This window comes from Betta splendens, chromosome 17 (genome assembly GCF_900634795.4).
Source record: "Betta splendens chromosome 17, fBetSpl5.4, whole genome shotgun sequence".
Lineage (NCBI taxonomy): Eukaryota > Metazoa > Chordata > Actinopteri > Anabantiformes > Osphronemidae > Betta > Betta splendens.
The window spans coordinates 11,075,731-11,091,364 of NC_040897.2; the positions used below are offsets into that span (position 1 = coordinate 11,075,731).

General features: G+C 45.3%; 1 protein-coding gene and 1 long non-coding RNA gene across 6 annotated transcripts in view; one reads left to right on the plus strand and one right to left on the minus strand.

Annotated features, from left to right (window-relative positions):
- Nucleotides 1-9,731, minus strand: part of st18 (ST18 C2H2C-type zinc finger transcription factor) — a 37,360-nt gene extending 27,629 nt beyond the window's left edge. For 2 of the 4 annotated variants that reach the window (XM_029133124.3, XM_029133123.3), the window contains exons 1-2: nt 9,594-9,731; nt 8,392-8,566 (exon numbers count right to left, since the gene is read on the minus strand). In XM_029133124.3, the coding sequence (XP_028988957.1) occupies nt 8,392-8,566; nt 9,594-9,647 (229 nt within the window). In that variant the 5' untranslated portion in view covers nt 9,648-9,731. Of the gene's footprint in view, nt 1-1,565; nt 1,776-8,391; nt 8,567-9,593 lie in introns of those variants that run through there. The other 2 variants (XM_055503696.1, XM_055503694.1) reach the window with 2 other exon arrangements.
- The window catches only part of LOC114845217 (uncharacterized), a 44,304-nt gene extending 29,590 nt beyond the window's left edge, over nt 1-14,714 (plus strand). For both annotated transcript variants that reach the window (XR_003783831.3, XR_005896908.2), the window contains exon 4: nt 10,874-14,714. This is a non-coding gene — a long non-coding RNA (uncharacterized LOC114845217). The remainder of the gene's footprint in view (nt 1-10,873) is intronic.
- The last annotated feature ends 920 nt before the right edge of the window (nt 14,715-15,634 follow it).

The window sequence follows — 15,634 nt, forward strand, 5'->3', positions numbered from 1 at the left end:
CATGGACGTGTTGTGTAGCAACTGAGCAGCGTGTGCTTCGGGGGGGGGGTGTGGAGCAGGAAGGAATAATGCCTCTTACTTATCACTGCTCTGCCACACACGCCTGCCTCAGCCTGGGCTGCTACACTCATTTAAACAAGGCGCAGAACTAAAAGTTTGTGGCGCCTCGCGTCGTCATCTGCTGCCACGTTTAAAGGCGAAGTGGGACTTTTTAAAGGATTATTGTCGAGTGACGCCGTTTCACCGTTTTGTTTTGTACTGAATGCTTTTTGTTGCTTCATTTGTGTTCATTAAAAGCGAGCTGGGTAAAATAAGCTGATGGAGCTGCGATTGAGTGGATGCTAACAAGCCACATTTCAATTTATTTTCCCACCGAACCAAAAATCACCAACCCTAAAATGATTTAACACCTTCATCAGGCTGCAATGCTCATCAAGACACAGCAATAAATCACACATTTGTTACTTTCTACTTATATTTTTGACTGAAGCCTGAAGTAAAGACTAAAGATCAAAATCTAAACAGGCAATGAGACCACACAAATGTCAGTAAAGGTAGAAGTAAAGGTTCGGGCCTAACTTTTCTGATGTAAAAATAAAATCCTACTTTTATTTGACAGTGATCTACACAAGCAGATTGTCAGTCGTTACTGAGCTGCACTTTACTGGTAAATGATAAACTTTTCATTCCCCCTAAATCAATAGTTTCTCTGGAGACGAGTCGAGTGCTGTGGCCCGTGCATAACGCAGAAGTTCATAGTCTGTATTAGCGTTTATCATTAGCATGGAGTTTTATAACTTCACCACCGCTGCAGAGCAAATAATGGCATGAATTAACAACTTGCCCATAGAAAATAACACAAAGGCAGGTTTACTAATTATTTTTGCCGTCAGACCAGAGTCAACATTAGCGCGGAGTTTTCAAACTTTACCAGACGTTCAATGCGCAGAGGGGAACAACAGGATGCAATAAAATACTTCACTGACTGTTCAAATATGTTATTGGAACACAGAGTCAATGTTTAAGTGCATTAGGGCTCGGTGGTCCTGTGTGTGCAGCTGTCACTGTCAAAGCCACAGGCGACCTGACAATGCTTTGTCTCTGCACATAATACGAACATGTGTTCCTCCAAGACGAGCTCGAACTAAACGCCGGTGACTTTAATCTCGGCGGACGGCGTCTCGTCGCTATCTGGTCGATCGGAAATGGGTCACGCGTCTCAAAAGCAGTTGGAGCCATTTAATCTCCTCTCAAACTGTCCGGGACCCGGACAGAAGCTGCGCCCCGGAGACTGATTTCAATCGCGGCAAACAATAAGCGGCGCGAGACAGAAATCCGCCGCCACCACCAGCGCCACCACCCCCCCACCAACCACCCCCGGCAGACGGACACGTAAAAACCCCAAGTTTCTTACACTTTTACCGTCTCAGCCCCTCGATTTCCGATTCCCACCTCGCGGCGTGAGCCGAAAGGCTGCTCGTCCGCACGCGCAAACACAGCGTCCCTGCTGATAAACGCCGACCACACTGACACTGTATTAAATAAAAAAGAACTTTGACACCAACCTAGTGCTGTGATCCAAAAAGTTTGATTTTCTCCCAGTCTCTTGATAGCTGAGCTGGTGCTGTGGCTTTGAAAGGTAGTCCCCAGGAATATGACATACTGTGCCTTTGACAGCCTCGAGATAAGCACCTGCGTTCGGGTCCCTTTTTACGTCACACCTCCCCATTCACAGCCCTTCAACATGATGCACATTTGCACATCAACAGCCACCAACCCCCCCACCCCCCCCACCCCCCTCCTCGCTCTACTCCCACATCCGCAAAACACACAAACAGGCACACAAGGAGGCAGATGCGTGCGCTAGCCTCCGCTCGCGCACGCAGACGCGGGCGCGGGCGCCGCAGACTTGCGAGCGCTCGGGGAGGACGCGGGCGGACGCGCGTGCAGCCGCACAGACGCTCGCAGGTGATTTATCCCCTTTTTCCCCGAAAAACGCCCTTCTCCTGCTTTATTTTATGGATCGATCCGCGCCGGGGCTTTGGAGAAACTTTCCCTTGCTTTGTCATGAGACCGGGGCATGTGCCCTCCCAGGCTCCTCGTACATCACTCATCATGCAAATGAGAGAGAATGTCACTCCTCAGCAGCAGATGGCCAGGGATGATAACAATGGCTCAACAGACCAGTTTCAATGTCTGCGACTTTATCGCTACGGCAACAACAAAAATAGACGATATGAAATCCTTGTCTGCTAATTTGATCCCCCCCCCCCCAGTTTTAATGTTCGTACCTGTCAGTCTGTTTCATTTCTGCCCGGCCGTCTGAATGGAGGAGCTTTGTCTGAGCTATCAGTAAAAGGCAGAGACCTGGAAATGATTTTTGGTGACGACGGAAGGCTGCTGTCTAGCAGTTATTCAAGTAATTAGGTGTAATTCCTCGGGGCCATGTTAGCCTCCGAAGTTAGCTGAACCGTTCAACAGGCCTGGATAGAGGCAGGGAAGAATAGAGGAAGAAAGGGGCCCCCGAGATATCACAAATGCAGTTTTTCGCCCCCCCCCCCCCTCTCTTCAGCCATAGTGATGTCACCCTGCGTCCTGCTGACTCCTGTTCATACAAGCCCCCGTAGCAGAGAGTAAACAGTGGAAGCGTTTAGCAAACAGGGCCAGATTACAATGACAAAGGCAACCACACTTCTGGGTGGAGCCTGGGGCAACGGAGGGGGGGGGGGGGGGGGGGGGGGGGGGCGGGATGGTGCGGTTCAGGATTTAAAAGCAGTGATACCCATGAGGGTCCCTCCCCCCCATATCCAAGCGAAGCCCTTCCCCAGCTGATGGTGGGGGCCACCCAAACACCCCCCCCCCCCCCCCTCCCGGGTCCTCAGGGACTCACGTGTGAACACAATATGTAATAATAATGTATTTTCAGGTCTTTTTTCTGTGATTTGTGCACTTGGTTATGCAAGGCTGGGGACTTGAGGATGGAGAATATCATTACTTAAGGTTTGGCAGTTGATCATCACCTTGTTTAATGCCTCATTTGAAAGTCTAATTTCTAACTGTCTTCAAGAGCCAATTCATGGTACGCGGTGAAAGAGACGTACAAAGAGAGCAGACTCGCTCTCTTCCCCCTCTCGCCAGCGCTTGGGTCTGATAGTCACACAAACATATGAACGTAAAGAATGATCTATCTAAGCATCTTAACAAATAACATGCTCTGATGCAGACAATGAGGTTGTACTGGGAGAGATTATTTCATGTTCCCAACTAGACGTTATTACAGTGAGAAGAAAGCGTCGAAAGAAGCGAGTGGTGTAAAGCAATCTTGACAAAATGTAAGAGAAGAACACGCTACTCCACCATTACATGGAACATTTTCTTTTGGCCTTAACATCTGTTCAGATCTCTAAAAAAGAGAGGGGGGGGGTCTCATTCAGAGCCGACACAGAACATAAACTAGTGTTTTGTCAAGCTATTTCATCAACTGAAAATGTGGGCATAACTGGAGAGAGCTGATGGAGAAATGAAAGAGGAGTGGGTTGGACAAAATTACATGTCAAACAAGGGTTCACATTTAAAAAGTCCTGCTCATATTTGTAGAAAGTGTTTGATTGCATTTAGAAAGGTATTACAATGGGTCACATCTGTGTCTAAAAGCTTTTTGCATTCTGCTGTAAATTATGTAAGCAAAGTGAAGTGTCACAGCACCCTGTTGTTTCCAGCACTATACCTTCCTCCTGTGAAACCTACACAAATAGGTTTAACTGAATTCTTCTAATGCAGCGCGGGATCAAAATGTCAGCGGCAGAACTTCAACGAGCCCCCTCACTCGGCGCCCGGCGCCACCGACGGCACGGCGCCGCGCGGCTAATTGCGCGTGGCAGCCCGTACACAAAAACAATGCATATTCACACCGTGCCATTGAGCGTGATGGACGTGTAAAAATCTATATTAAACTGTGGTTAATTTCAGCTGTAAATGCTTTAAGCCGGGTCTAAAATGACACAAATGCTTCTTGGTGGCGGTGCTGAACCCTCATTGTGCAACCACTTGATGCCGCTTGTTCATCACAGAAAGTCACATAAAAGGACTGAATTAATTATTTTTTTTTTAATATTTGCATATGCAAATATGAGGAACCACACATAAGTACATGTTGCTGATATGGCTCCAGGATGTAGAACTATCTTTATGTTAATGTCAGCAGACAGGGGATATTCTTTTGAAAATACAGTACATTTTTCATGGGGATCATTATCTACACTACATGTCACTGCGCTGCAGTTAAAAGAAATGATTAGATTACTTCCCAGCGATCTCCTTTAGGGCAATCTGTGTGTGACCGTGGGCAACCTCACAATATGTTTATTCAATGTCGTTTGAAGACACTTCAATAACATTTGAAATGTTCTTTAAGCAAATATAGGACGTTGTGTGTCTCTGGCTCGGGCTGAGACGCGCGCGGTTATATTTGAGTTCGCACCCGAAACTACGACCGAACAACACGACCAGGATGCGTAAGATGTGGGTCACCGCCGCGTTCGGCGACAGGGGGCGAATTTCATCAGCGCCTGTGTAAATTATCCACCTGAAAAGCACCGGTCGTCGGCGGCGACGGCGCGAGCCGCCCTTAAAAAGAGAGCATCTGATTACTCACGTCTGAGAAATCGATGCTTGACTGGTCAGTGGATCTCGGCCTTTTATAGTCCAAGGGCTGTGCTCTCATTGTGTGGTGTCATTGAGAGGTTAGGGCCAGATCGGGGCGTCTCTGGAGGTCCCTGCCCATCGCCTCCACTCAGGCGGGCAGACAATGCAGCCGACACGCCTCTAAAAGGCCAGATAGGAGCCGGGCTCGTCAGCCAAAACGGGCGCCTAAACAATGGTAACAGGTGTGTGTAATGCATGCTTTGATAATGACCTCGGTGGCCGTAATAGTACGTCTAGACACGGCTAACGGGGGCCATTTCTGCCCGGCGAGCGCTCGCGAGCCAGATTCGAAAGGTCCCCCTGTGATTTGGCGTGCGCAGAATGAGGAGAAGTGAAGTTTGCCTCTCGATGGCGCGTTTTCTTCTGTCTATAAAATGTTTGTAGGGCAGTTTGCATAACAAGCTAAAATCATCTTGAGTATTCATAGATATGCACTTGAATAAATAGGAGGGGGGGAAAAAAAATCCATTAAAACGAATGGCTTGCAATTTTTGATTGCGCCAGATACAGGAAGCTTGCTGACATGAACTAAAATGCAAATGGCCTTTGAGCAAAACAAAGAAATTGATTATGAAGTAAGTTTCTTCAGCACAAGTAGCTGGCTTTGAGTGATTAATGGGGGTGGGTCATTGATTTCCTTTTGTTTAGATCTTGGTTAACTTTCTGGAGACACAATTATAATTTGTTTTCAAACAATAAATCCAATCTAGCTTGAGCAAATTAAATTTCCCTATGGCCTCTTCTGCGTCATTTTCCGTCTGAAATGGGCCGCTATCAGAAGGCATGGCATGTAAATGTGCGCCGCTCCTGTTTATATTTGTTACGTTTGTGATTGGATATTGTTTCTCTCCCGCTGTATTGGAAGGTAAGCACCTGCTAAGATTAGAGGGAGCTGTTTACAGAGATCTGCGTGACTTGTCAGCTCTGGTGTCAAGGGTTAATCTGCCCGCTCGGCGGCACGCGTCGCTCTCTCCCGCGGTGTCACCGGAGCCGCGTCTTCGCATTGGCTCCGCGAAAGGTCCCCCGAACGCTTTGGCCTCGCCGCCGCACAATGTACTTTATACTTGTGCGCATTTGCAAGGCAAATCGCGGCGTCACACGCGACTTTGTCGAGAGGCTCGCTGCCACACTCTCCGGCTTTAGCAACTTTGAAAACTTCCCCAGATCCAGACATTTATACTTCCTGATTTCTCGCATCATCTCTCCAAGATAGTGATAATACGATTTCTGTGTTTTTCGCTGTTGAGAAACAAACTGGATTATGAACAGATCACTACATAAACAGCTTTCTAAAAGGAGGCAGCTATTTTAAAAAAGGCTGAAGAAATGCAAAGAGGGATTTAAATTTTAATTTGAATTTATTCCAGCAAGTGAAAGGTTCTTTTGAGAGGGGATTTCAGCAAAGATGATGGTATTTAAAAGTGATAAACAAGCATCTAAACCTCCAGTGGAAAACAGTCATTTTGCTTCTTTCTAGTGTAGGAGAGGAATTGGGCTTGCTATGGTCACATCCAAAAAATAAGAATAAGTAATAGTAGTAATTAAAATGTAAATAAGCCAGATCCACGGAGATATTTCAACAGATTCCTGTCATAAATTGTGTAATTAACATTTTGTCTTGACACACCTTGCGACTCTGGATGTATAGCTATATGTCCTCAGGTGCAAATTCCTGCTCTCTGTGTACTTGGCATGGCGCACTTTATACTCTGTGAGGGTGCTTAAAAAAATCGTTCACACTTATCACATGCAATTTAAATCCTGCGCCTCAACGCCGCGCGAGAACATCGGGCAAAGTTTAAAATTAAATGCCGCACAAATTAGGACTTGTGTTAATTAAGGACCGCCGTTGTGTATCTGAGGAGGGAATCTAGCGGATTCCAAGCCGCCGCCATTGACTGCGGGGCTGTCACGTGTCACGCTCGGTGTGACAAAGAGTGATTAACCGAGGCTGTCATCTATTCTATTCGGAACGCAGGGATTATGAGGATGTGAGTGGATTTCTAATGTCGCCATTCTCCTCAGGATGACCACTGAACTTAAGCAGAGGAACCTATGCCACACAAGAAAGACAAAGAGTTACATCATTTTGTCGAGCGGCTAATCCGATCATGGACAGTGTTTGTGCATTTGCTATCTTCGGAAAATGCCAGCAAAGGCGCTAAGTAAACCTATTTTACAAGACTCCCTCACAAGGATCCAGTGCCAGTATCGGGATAAAATTTCACACAGCGGCATGGCTCAGTCACATAACCTAAGCAGGCTTAGGAAAATGGAGCACTACAAAGTATTGCACTTCCTTCCTGTGTGTCTGAAAAATGCCCGGGCGGCTGATACGCGCCGCAGCCTCGGCGCCAAAGTCAACTAATAGCTGAATAGCACGGAGATACCGTTGTTAATGCTCCGCGTTGTTTCCAATGGCAGATTATGGAAGTGTGCACCTGGCGTTCGTTCGTTCGTTCGTTCGTTCGTTCGTTCGGCAGCCTGGCCTGGCAACACTCCTCCCTTATAATTATAATGAACGCGCAGTAATTCAGGGTTGAGGCTGAAACGCGAGTGCCGTCCTCTGAGACAGCTTGTTTTAATGGTTATGCAGAGGAGTTCCTGGAAGTGCAGATGGCAGATGCGCTGCCTTTGAGGCTATTTGCGGGCCGTGCGCGCGCGCAAGGTGCGCGGAGAGACGCCCCGCGGCCTTCGTGGCCCCGAGGTCGACCCGGTGAACGCGTTAGAGGCGCGGTTCCGTCCGCTCGGCCCCAAACTTACTGTTCTTACTTTGTCCACACAGGGGTGCATTTGCTCAGAGCTCGGTGTGTGTGATGGAGACTTAGGCTTCATGTTACTGAGTGTCACGAGAGGAGTTTCAGCATTGGATGAGAAAAAATGTTCTGCGAGATATTATATCAACATTCAACACAGTATGGAGCGGAACAGACTGCAGATAAGATCCAAGCAGAGGATCAGAACTCGCTCATTATTAACACACAGGGTCACTTTCTGCCTGGTTCCTGGATGTAAAGGGCCGCGCGTTTGGACCTGTTACGCCTGAACGCCGCCTTCAGGTCCGACCGCCTCGTCTGGGTTCCGTGAAACAACCAGGAGACCTCGAGACCTTGTCGCGCCGCGACAACACAAAACGGCAACTCCAAGTAAAAGTTTTGCCGCATTAAAGTCGCATAGGAGCCACATTAGCATGTGAAAGGAATAAACAGGAGCTTTCTCAGTTACACACTCCACCTGGCTGCTCACCAGCATCCTTGTCAGAAGTCCACCCACCGCACTGGCTAACACTGAAAGACCTCCTGGGGACCGCAGTGACCATTCACTCGCTTCTCTCTTTTTCCCATGCACCTGTGACTGTTTTTGTGTTTGCTATTTTTTGCTTTGTCTTTTTCTGGCAACACTGTATCATCGGAGACACACTTTCCCTCAAAAGGAATTCTCCTGCCCAACAATGTGGTTTGTTTGTTCACCGGATATGGCAGGCCAGAGAGTCACAGGCAAAACACACACACACACACGCACACACACACACACACACACACACACACACACACACACACACACACACACACACACACACAAAACAAGTCGCCGCAGTAATAATTAAAATCGCCACAAGAAAACGAGAATAAGCCGCGAGACGCGGCCGAACGGCGGACGCGGAGCGAGGAGAGGGGCTACTTTTACCGACTGGTTTCTCGCCGAGCCGGGGGGCTTCGCAGGTGCAGTTGGAAAGGCTGTCCTCCTTACTCTCCTCGGACAGCTCATCCGGCTTCTCCATGGTCCTGGGCCTTAGAGAGCTGCTTTGCCATTTTCCAAAGGACTTTGCCACAATCGCTTTGTCCGCTCCTTTCATTGTTTTCTGTAAAACACATTTACAGCATGACTTCCCAGGTTTATCCCTCTTGTGAGCCATCTGCCCCCTTTTTTGGCTCTCAATAAACCTGGGCTCATCTTTCCCAAACCCAAAGTAAGAGAGAATTAGGGCATTGTGTGCATATGCATTCTCTTAAGCATTCCAGAAATTTTCCTGATTGCCCTGGCATCTTTGTGAGGGAGCGCTTGGACATTGTTGTTCTCCTGACATTTTGCAGTCCTGTGTGGAGAGAGTGCCGCCGATTGAAACAGTATAAAACAATACTTTGCAAAGTACCGGCGCAGAAAAAAGAAAAAGAGAAACGCAGAATGGAGAACGAGAAAGAAACAAACATGTTTTCACATTTAATCCAACTTAAAGGAAATAAAAATAGCACATTATGCCCTAATTGAGTGCTGTACAGTCCGCAAATACTATTACAAGGCCGATCAGGATTAGCAGTGGAACATACCTAGTTATCTATTTCTGAGTGCCAAGACTGCTAGCAGTGGGCAACTAAATTTCAAAAGCTGGCAAATCCAGTTGTCTCCTAAATACAGAAAGTATTTAAATCCAGAGCTAACAGAAGAAAAAGACGGATAAAGGGTGCTCTGCATATCACCGAAAAGCTTGTGCACTTTTCAGAATCACTGGCTAGGTTAAACAAATATGCTAAGTAGAGATCAAAACAATCCTTTGATCTGCAGCCTAGTTTCCAGAGGAATGGCTTGGCTGTTGTTGTAAATAACTTGTATAAATCTATATACCATTTGCCTTCAGGTAATATCAAAAGTGCCAGGGATTCACAGGCAAATACCTTGTGGTTAGGAAATAGATCAGATAAAAGCATATAAATATTTCAGCAACACTGCTCTGTCATTTTTATTCTAGTTGAGCTTTTAACCCCGTATGAGCATTTTACTTGTTTTTTTTTTTCCTGCCACAACAACACAAATGAGCCCGGTCCCATAGCAAAGTTACGCCTCGTCCGCTTTCTAGCTGGTGGTCGGGGGGGAAAGAGAAGCGTTCCTACCTCCAGCATGCCATTCAGGTCACACACTGTGTAAAACATTGTGCTAAACTTCATACAAAAGAGGCTCGAAGAACCAGAATGCAGAAGCTATGCAACTTGCTGACTAACTTTGCCCTCTGTTTTGATCGGGCGCACAAAGAAAAACGCTGTCCATTCAAAACAGACAGCATAACTCTTTTGCGCGCGCGGGGGGGGGGTGAACAAACGGGGCCATGTGCCGGCCTGCGCTCGGGTTCCCGGCAGGCGTGGACGGGGACGGCCTGACACCGCGCTCGCGCAACAGAACTGCTGTTGTGCACGTTCGCCGCCGGGAAGGAGCGAAGCGAATAAAGTCAAAGAGGGAAAAACATCCACTTACGTGTTGGAATCAGACAGTGTTCTTTGAGGCGAACGCTCAACTTGTTATTGGTGGTGGAGCAAAAACCTCATTATTAATCAATGACATACAATACGATGAATGTAGCAGATGATCACTACCTAAAATTTCATCAGAATAGTCTTTGTGAAGCCAGTAACTTAACAATAACATGGTGTCTTGTGCCTTAATGAGTTTTTCTATATATGTTTCTACATAGATCGACTTTTTAAGCAAGTCTCAACCTTAAAGCTTTTAAAATCAGAAGACTTCAGTTCTTGTTGCCTGATGAATAAGTTTGGGGGTTTTTGCAGTTTTTTTTTAAATTTTACAATGACTGTCTGAAGTGTTAGTTGGAGTGTGATGCAGCAGAACTCAGAACAGGGGGATGGACGGACCCGATTATCTGGTGCTAAAGCAGCTCTAACTTTACTATCAAACTATCTGCGACCGGTCACGTGTTGGTTCTGTGAGACGACGGGACACACGAAGCTTTAAAAAAAAAACAACAACCCACAAACCAGGCTGAAAAGATGGAGCTCCTCCTGTTGAATAGCGCGGCGAGTCTCATTCAAACGCATCCATGTGGGAACATCCCTGCGCCGCTGCCAGGCTCGGCCACAGAAGCACGGGCGGCGCCGCCCCTCGTTAATTCTGCGTTTAGAGCACATGAAACTTCCCGGGAAAGGGCACGTACGCGCGCGCGGCCGCGGGAAATACGGGAAGCGACGCCAACGCCGCCGCGCCGACGGCTGCGGCAAACTGAACTTCACCACCAAACACAGACCCTTTGTTCATTTCAAATCACGCTATCTATTGTTCCTCACTTTTACCTATTGTCACACGGCGACAATTGGAAGGTCAAATCAAAGCAAAGCAAACAGATGTGAATCCGGACTAAACTCAACTACTCTTTTTGTTTCAGAGCCTGAAAACTTGTCCCCGGCGTTTGGACGGCGTCACGGGAGCCTCGTCGACCTTCTCTCGAGTCCTGGAGAAGCGATTTTGAGAGAGAACAGAATGTACCATATTCTTGACCCGTCTGCCTCAGATGCTCGCTGTATATGGAACTGAATACTGGACGTGAATTGTATCATTCTCTGTGTCAACTTGTTAGATGGCAGTTGCTGTAGTGGAGTGGTGAGAGCGGCACATATGCATTATAGGAGAAAATTGTGAAATGACAGATTCCGGGTGTGATACTGAGGGAATGACTAACTAATAGGAGGGGTGCTCCAGGCTGTTAGCTTTGAAAAGCAGTTTGCACATTACTTTATCTTGTCAATCAGATTCCTGGAATGGAAGAGGTGACTGATAACTTGAATTAATTATTTTCTTATTGCATGCATGTGTTAATTCATGTTAATTTATGTCCCTTACAGGCCCAAGCCAGAATATCCAGAGTAAAGCGCCACCTCTGGCACCCAGATCACCACACCACTCTCTTTGCATATATTTATATCAAATGAAAGACTTTTTTTTAATCCCGCTGGAACAAGGACCGACTGCCAAATTTGATTTTTAAATGTACTTTTAAGCTGTTGTGGTTTACGTTAGCGTGTTTTTTCCCAACAACTGAGCGACGCGGAGCGGCATTTGCGGCCGCGACGGGATTTGAAAGTTCCATTTTTTTGATGGAGCAGAACCCCGAGAACGCGCCCAGATAACAGGACGAGGCCCAACGTGGAGAGACAAGACTCAGCGAACCGGTTTTAGCGCGCCGGAGCTCTGCCCGCTCACTTTAAACAATTGCATTTCGCTGAACATCTTTAAGCATTTCTGACAAATTTAACTTCCACTGAACACGGGGGATGAGAGGAAAAACATTTCTCTGATGAGAACAGAAACAGCAAGAAGTTCTAACAAGGAAAAGCCTGCCAGGTGGCGAACTGGCTGCACCAACAGAACGCACAATCTGTCTGCTTCTCCTTCCAAACCATTGACAGCTGCCATCACCAGCCTTGCACACTCGCACTCAGTGGCTCCTCAGCTCCCTGCCCATCCCTCTTTAGTGTTTCCTGCTAACCTCAGAGACAGGGTCACCTGGCCCCCTAGTTGCCCGTCTGTGGGGCCCTGATGGCCCCCTGGAGACCTGCCTGCATGGGGATGCGTGGCTAACAGGGGTCTAGCAAACTCTCTTTAATATGCAAACCAAGAGGCGATTCCTTTGACCCGAGACCGTCGCTTTTCTAACAGTGAAATCCAAAAATATTCAACGATGAGATTTGATTAGTGCTTTTTGATCCGCTTCTTATTTGATGCTGAATATTATCACAGACAAACAGTCCCATAATCAGGTGTATTCTCCAGTCAGGTGGGTCGTTTCTTTTTAATTACACGTACGCGCGGCGCGATAGAATCGCATTATGTTCTTCCCCACCTCGTTGGAAAAGGCAGTTTGGGCGTTTTGTTAAACTGGAACCGCATTTCTCCTCTGAGCGGAACCTAAGCGCACAGATGCACAGAGGCTAAACTGAAGAGTGTTCCACAAAGCTAGCATTGCAACTGGGCTAAAAATAAAACCTGGCAAAGTTGTTCTGATCCCTTATTGGTCCCATAGTTTGATTTCACATTTAGCATTTGCATTCCCCTCCGCATAAACATTTCATTCTTCCCCTCCTGCAGTACAATGAGACTTGAGTGACTTTGGCAGCAGATTTTGGATCGGTGCTCCTGAATCCACCAGTGTATGTTATCAGCAGGTAAACAAGCTTTCGAACAAAGCCATAATGGAACTGCAAGCGGCATAAAGAGGCTCATCTCAAAAGCTATACAACCCATCAAAGCTGGTGTCATTTCCTCAACACTGCACTGCAGCTGGAAAATGCATGGCTGTTAGTTACAGTTTAAATCGCCCGTCTATTTTCAGACACTTCACAACTATTTCTATTGATTATTTACTTGTCAGTAAGCAGCCAGATTACCAAAATAAGACAACAGATTTGAATGTTTACTGGATTCTTCTCCCTTTTTGTTTGGTGGTGGGGAATCAAAAACTGTGTCACGTACTAAATTAATGGGATTTGCACTATAGGGTGTTAATAATTATTTTCTGGTGAAAATGAAATAGTTCTGTCTATATTTGGAAGGATTACCGATGGCATTGAACTTAATGTGAAAATAATTTGCCCTTTAAATACGTGGTGACGCTATATCCTCCACTTACTGCTCACCAGATGCAATCTTGTTAACCGCACGCCTGGATGCTTGTCACCAAACTTTCCACACATTTGCCTTTTGGGTACGGCTCAGACGCAGAACTAAACCTACGCACTCTCCTCCCAGTGAGTGAAGGAGCCTCAAAGCCTCCCTTTCAAATGCTGCATTATCTCTGTGGCGGTAATTATCCATAAAACTATGCCATCAGATGGTGATGATTTCCAATATGAACCCAATAAACGTGTTTAAAATTTGAATTATCATATTTATGTGGATATGTGTTACTAATAGTGATTATGCTCGTCATGTGGGTAGAAAATCAACCATCCATATATTGCGCATTCTCACATATTTCTCAGACATTTCATCACACGTTTAATCTGCCCCTGTCTAAGATTTTCCACCGAACCTGTAGTCAAGGCACAGAGGGGACAATAACGGATGAGATTATGAAGCATGTCTGTTAAAGCATGTCTGTTTGATCATCATTCTGTTTAGGTGAAGTTCTCCACTTGGTCTCTTCAGTCCCTGACAGCAGATATATAACATAATCTCTTTCCCTAACCCTTTTCTTAGGTTTGAATGGGGTGGAAATGTGATGGCATTAAGTCGATTTACTCCTTGGTTTGCAGTTTCAGCCTTAATGCCTCTTGGCTCCTCTTCAACACACTCGTTCCATTTAGATTTTCGAAAATATAAATGTTACGTTAAGGCTTCCCTATTTATTTTCATTTATCCATCATTTGAAGTTCATGCATATATTTATTCGACAAATAATGCTTGTTTATTTGCAGCTCCATCCCTCCAGTATAGAGTCAGAGATATTGGAAAATCAAATACAACTTGTGTATTATCTTCAAATACGCCAGCTATCAGTTACAAAGGGCAAGATCTGAGACTGTATGACATTCTTTGTGAGTCGTCGCTGACATCATTGCGATATTTCACGTTTACTCATCTAAACCTTAATTTTGTGCCTGCAGCATATGTTGACATGCAAAGAAAAGCTAATACAATGTCTTTGGATTTCAGCTGATGCTATTTGAAGGCTGCATTAAGCATCTGTTATTATACGATTATTGAGGAGTATTCGCATTGAATTGATGCTTTTGTAACAAGTCACTTTTCCACTTTTGCATATTGTTAATGAGGTGGTGTTAAAGCTGGGCAGGTTCCTCCCTGAATCTGCTTTGTTATTCCTAGCGCTAAAAAACTATTTAAAGGCATATTTAGTATTAAGTAACATTAGGTCTTACAAGCCTCTGCACTAATAATGCCCAATATTAAAGGTGCAGAGAGAGTTTTTTTATATTTATTAAGAAAGGTTCTCATGATGATAAAGTCAGCTCAACATTAACAGCATGGTTGTTGTCTTTTAAATCATCTCTTAAAATGTCTTTTGTTTTTTAAAATATATATTTATTTAAATCTGTATAAAACGTGTCTGTACAGTAGATTAAGGTGTGTTACTCTGTGTGTATCCATTTACTGTAGAATATAACTTGATTTATATTTTATGATGATTATTCATTTTTACTTAGAATCTATATTTTTTCTCATGTCCTCATGGAACAAACCCTGGTTTAATGAACGCCAAATAAATAGAACACCATTGCGTTTCTGGTGTGTTTTCTAAAATAATATTATCGTTGCATTTTTTGCTATATTAAATCATAAATTCAGGGTAAAGTAAATGTTATAACAAAAAACAAAGCTGCAGACCACACTGAAATCAGCTCTGGCTAACAATGACCAGTTTGTGGATAAAGGAGGTAAGTCGTGATGCACTGTAGAAAGAAGTTTGACAGCAAGTCAAAGGCATTTTAATGGTGGAAGTAGCTAGAGACTACACGTGGCAATGTTAAATCCCATTCAGCCTGATGAGAGTGACTCTCAGCAGCACTGAGCTCAGTGGGGGGTTGTAAACATTTACACTAAGAGCCTGTCCAGTGCACATGGTTGGTGCTTGCCAGCCACCTCGGTATCGAATGTTGTGTTGCATATTTTGTCATTCAGGCCTGTCCCGAAATTGTAGGAATCACACCATCAATTTATGAAGGAGCCATCCAAATGTGACAACAGGCTTATGCTAAATGGAGAAAATAGAGCTAAACATTGTTAAAACACCCCTAGACCCACATGGTAGAGAGTGCTCGGCAGAGAGCTGCTATGCTCCCCGCTGTGAACTGGGAAAGTGATGTTGGTGGGCTTCCTTCTCCATGAGGGCCGCATCGTTCTTGGGCCCCGATTTGAAGCCTTTTTGAAGTCTGTTTCCTGCAGCAGCGTGCCAACATTAATGTTTCCACAGAAGCAGAAATGATAAATCAAATGAATACACTATACAGTGTATTCCACGCTGACTCCTGAATCCCCCAGCAAAAAGCATCATTAAAAAGCAATTTACTATTTACACGTTAAAAGTGACAAATGTGTTTTTTTTTATTGTATTTGGGTTGAAAACATAGTAATTAACACAAACACTGACAATTAAGTTGTAGGTAATAACAATTAATTATAAAAACTGACT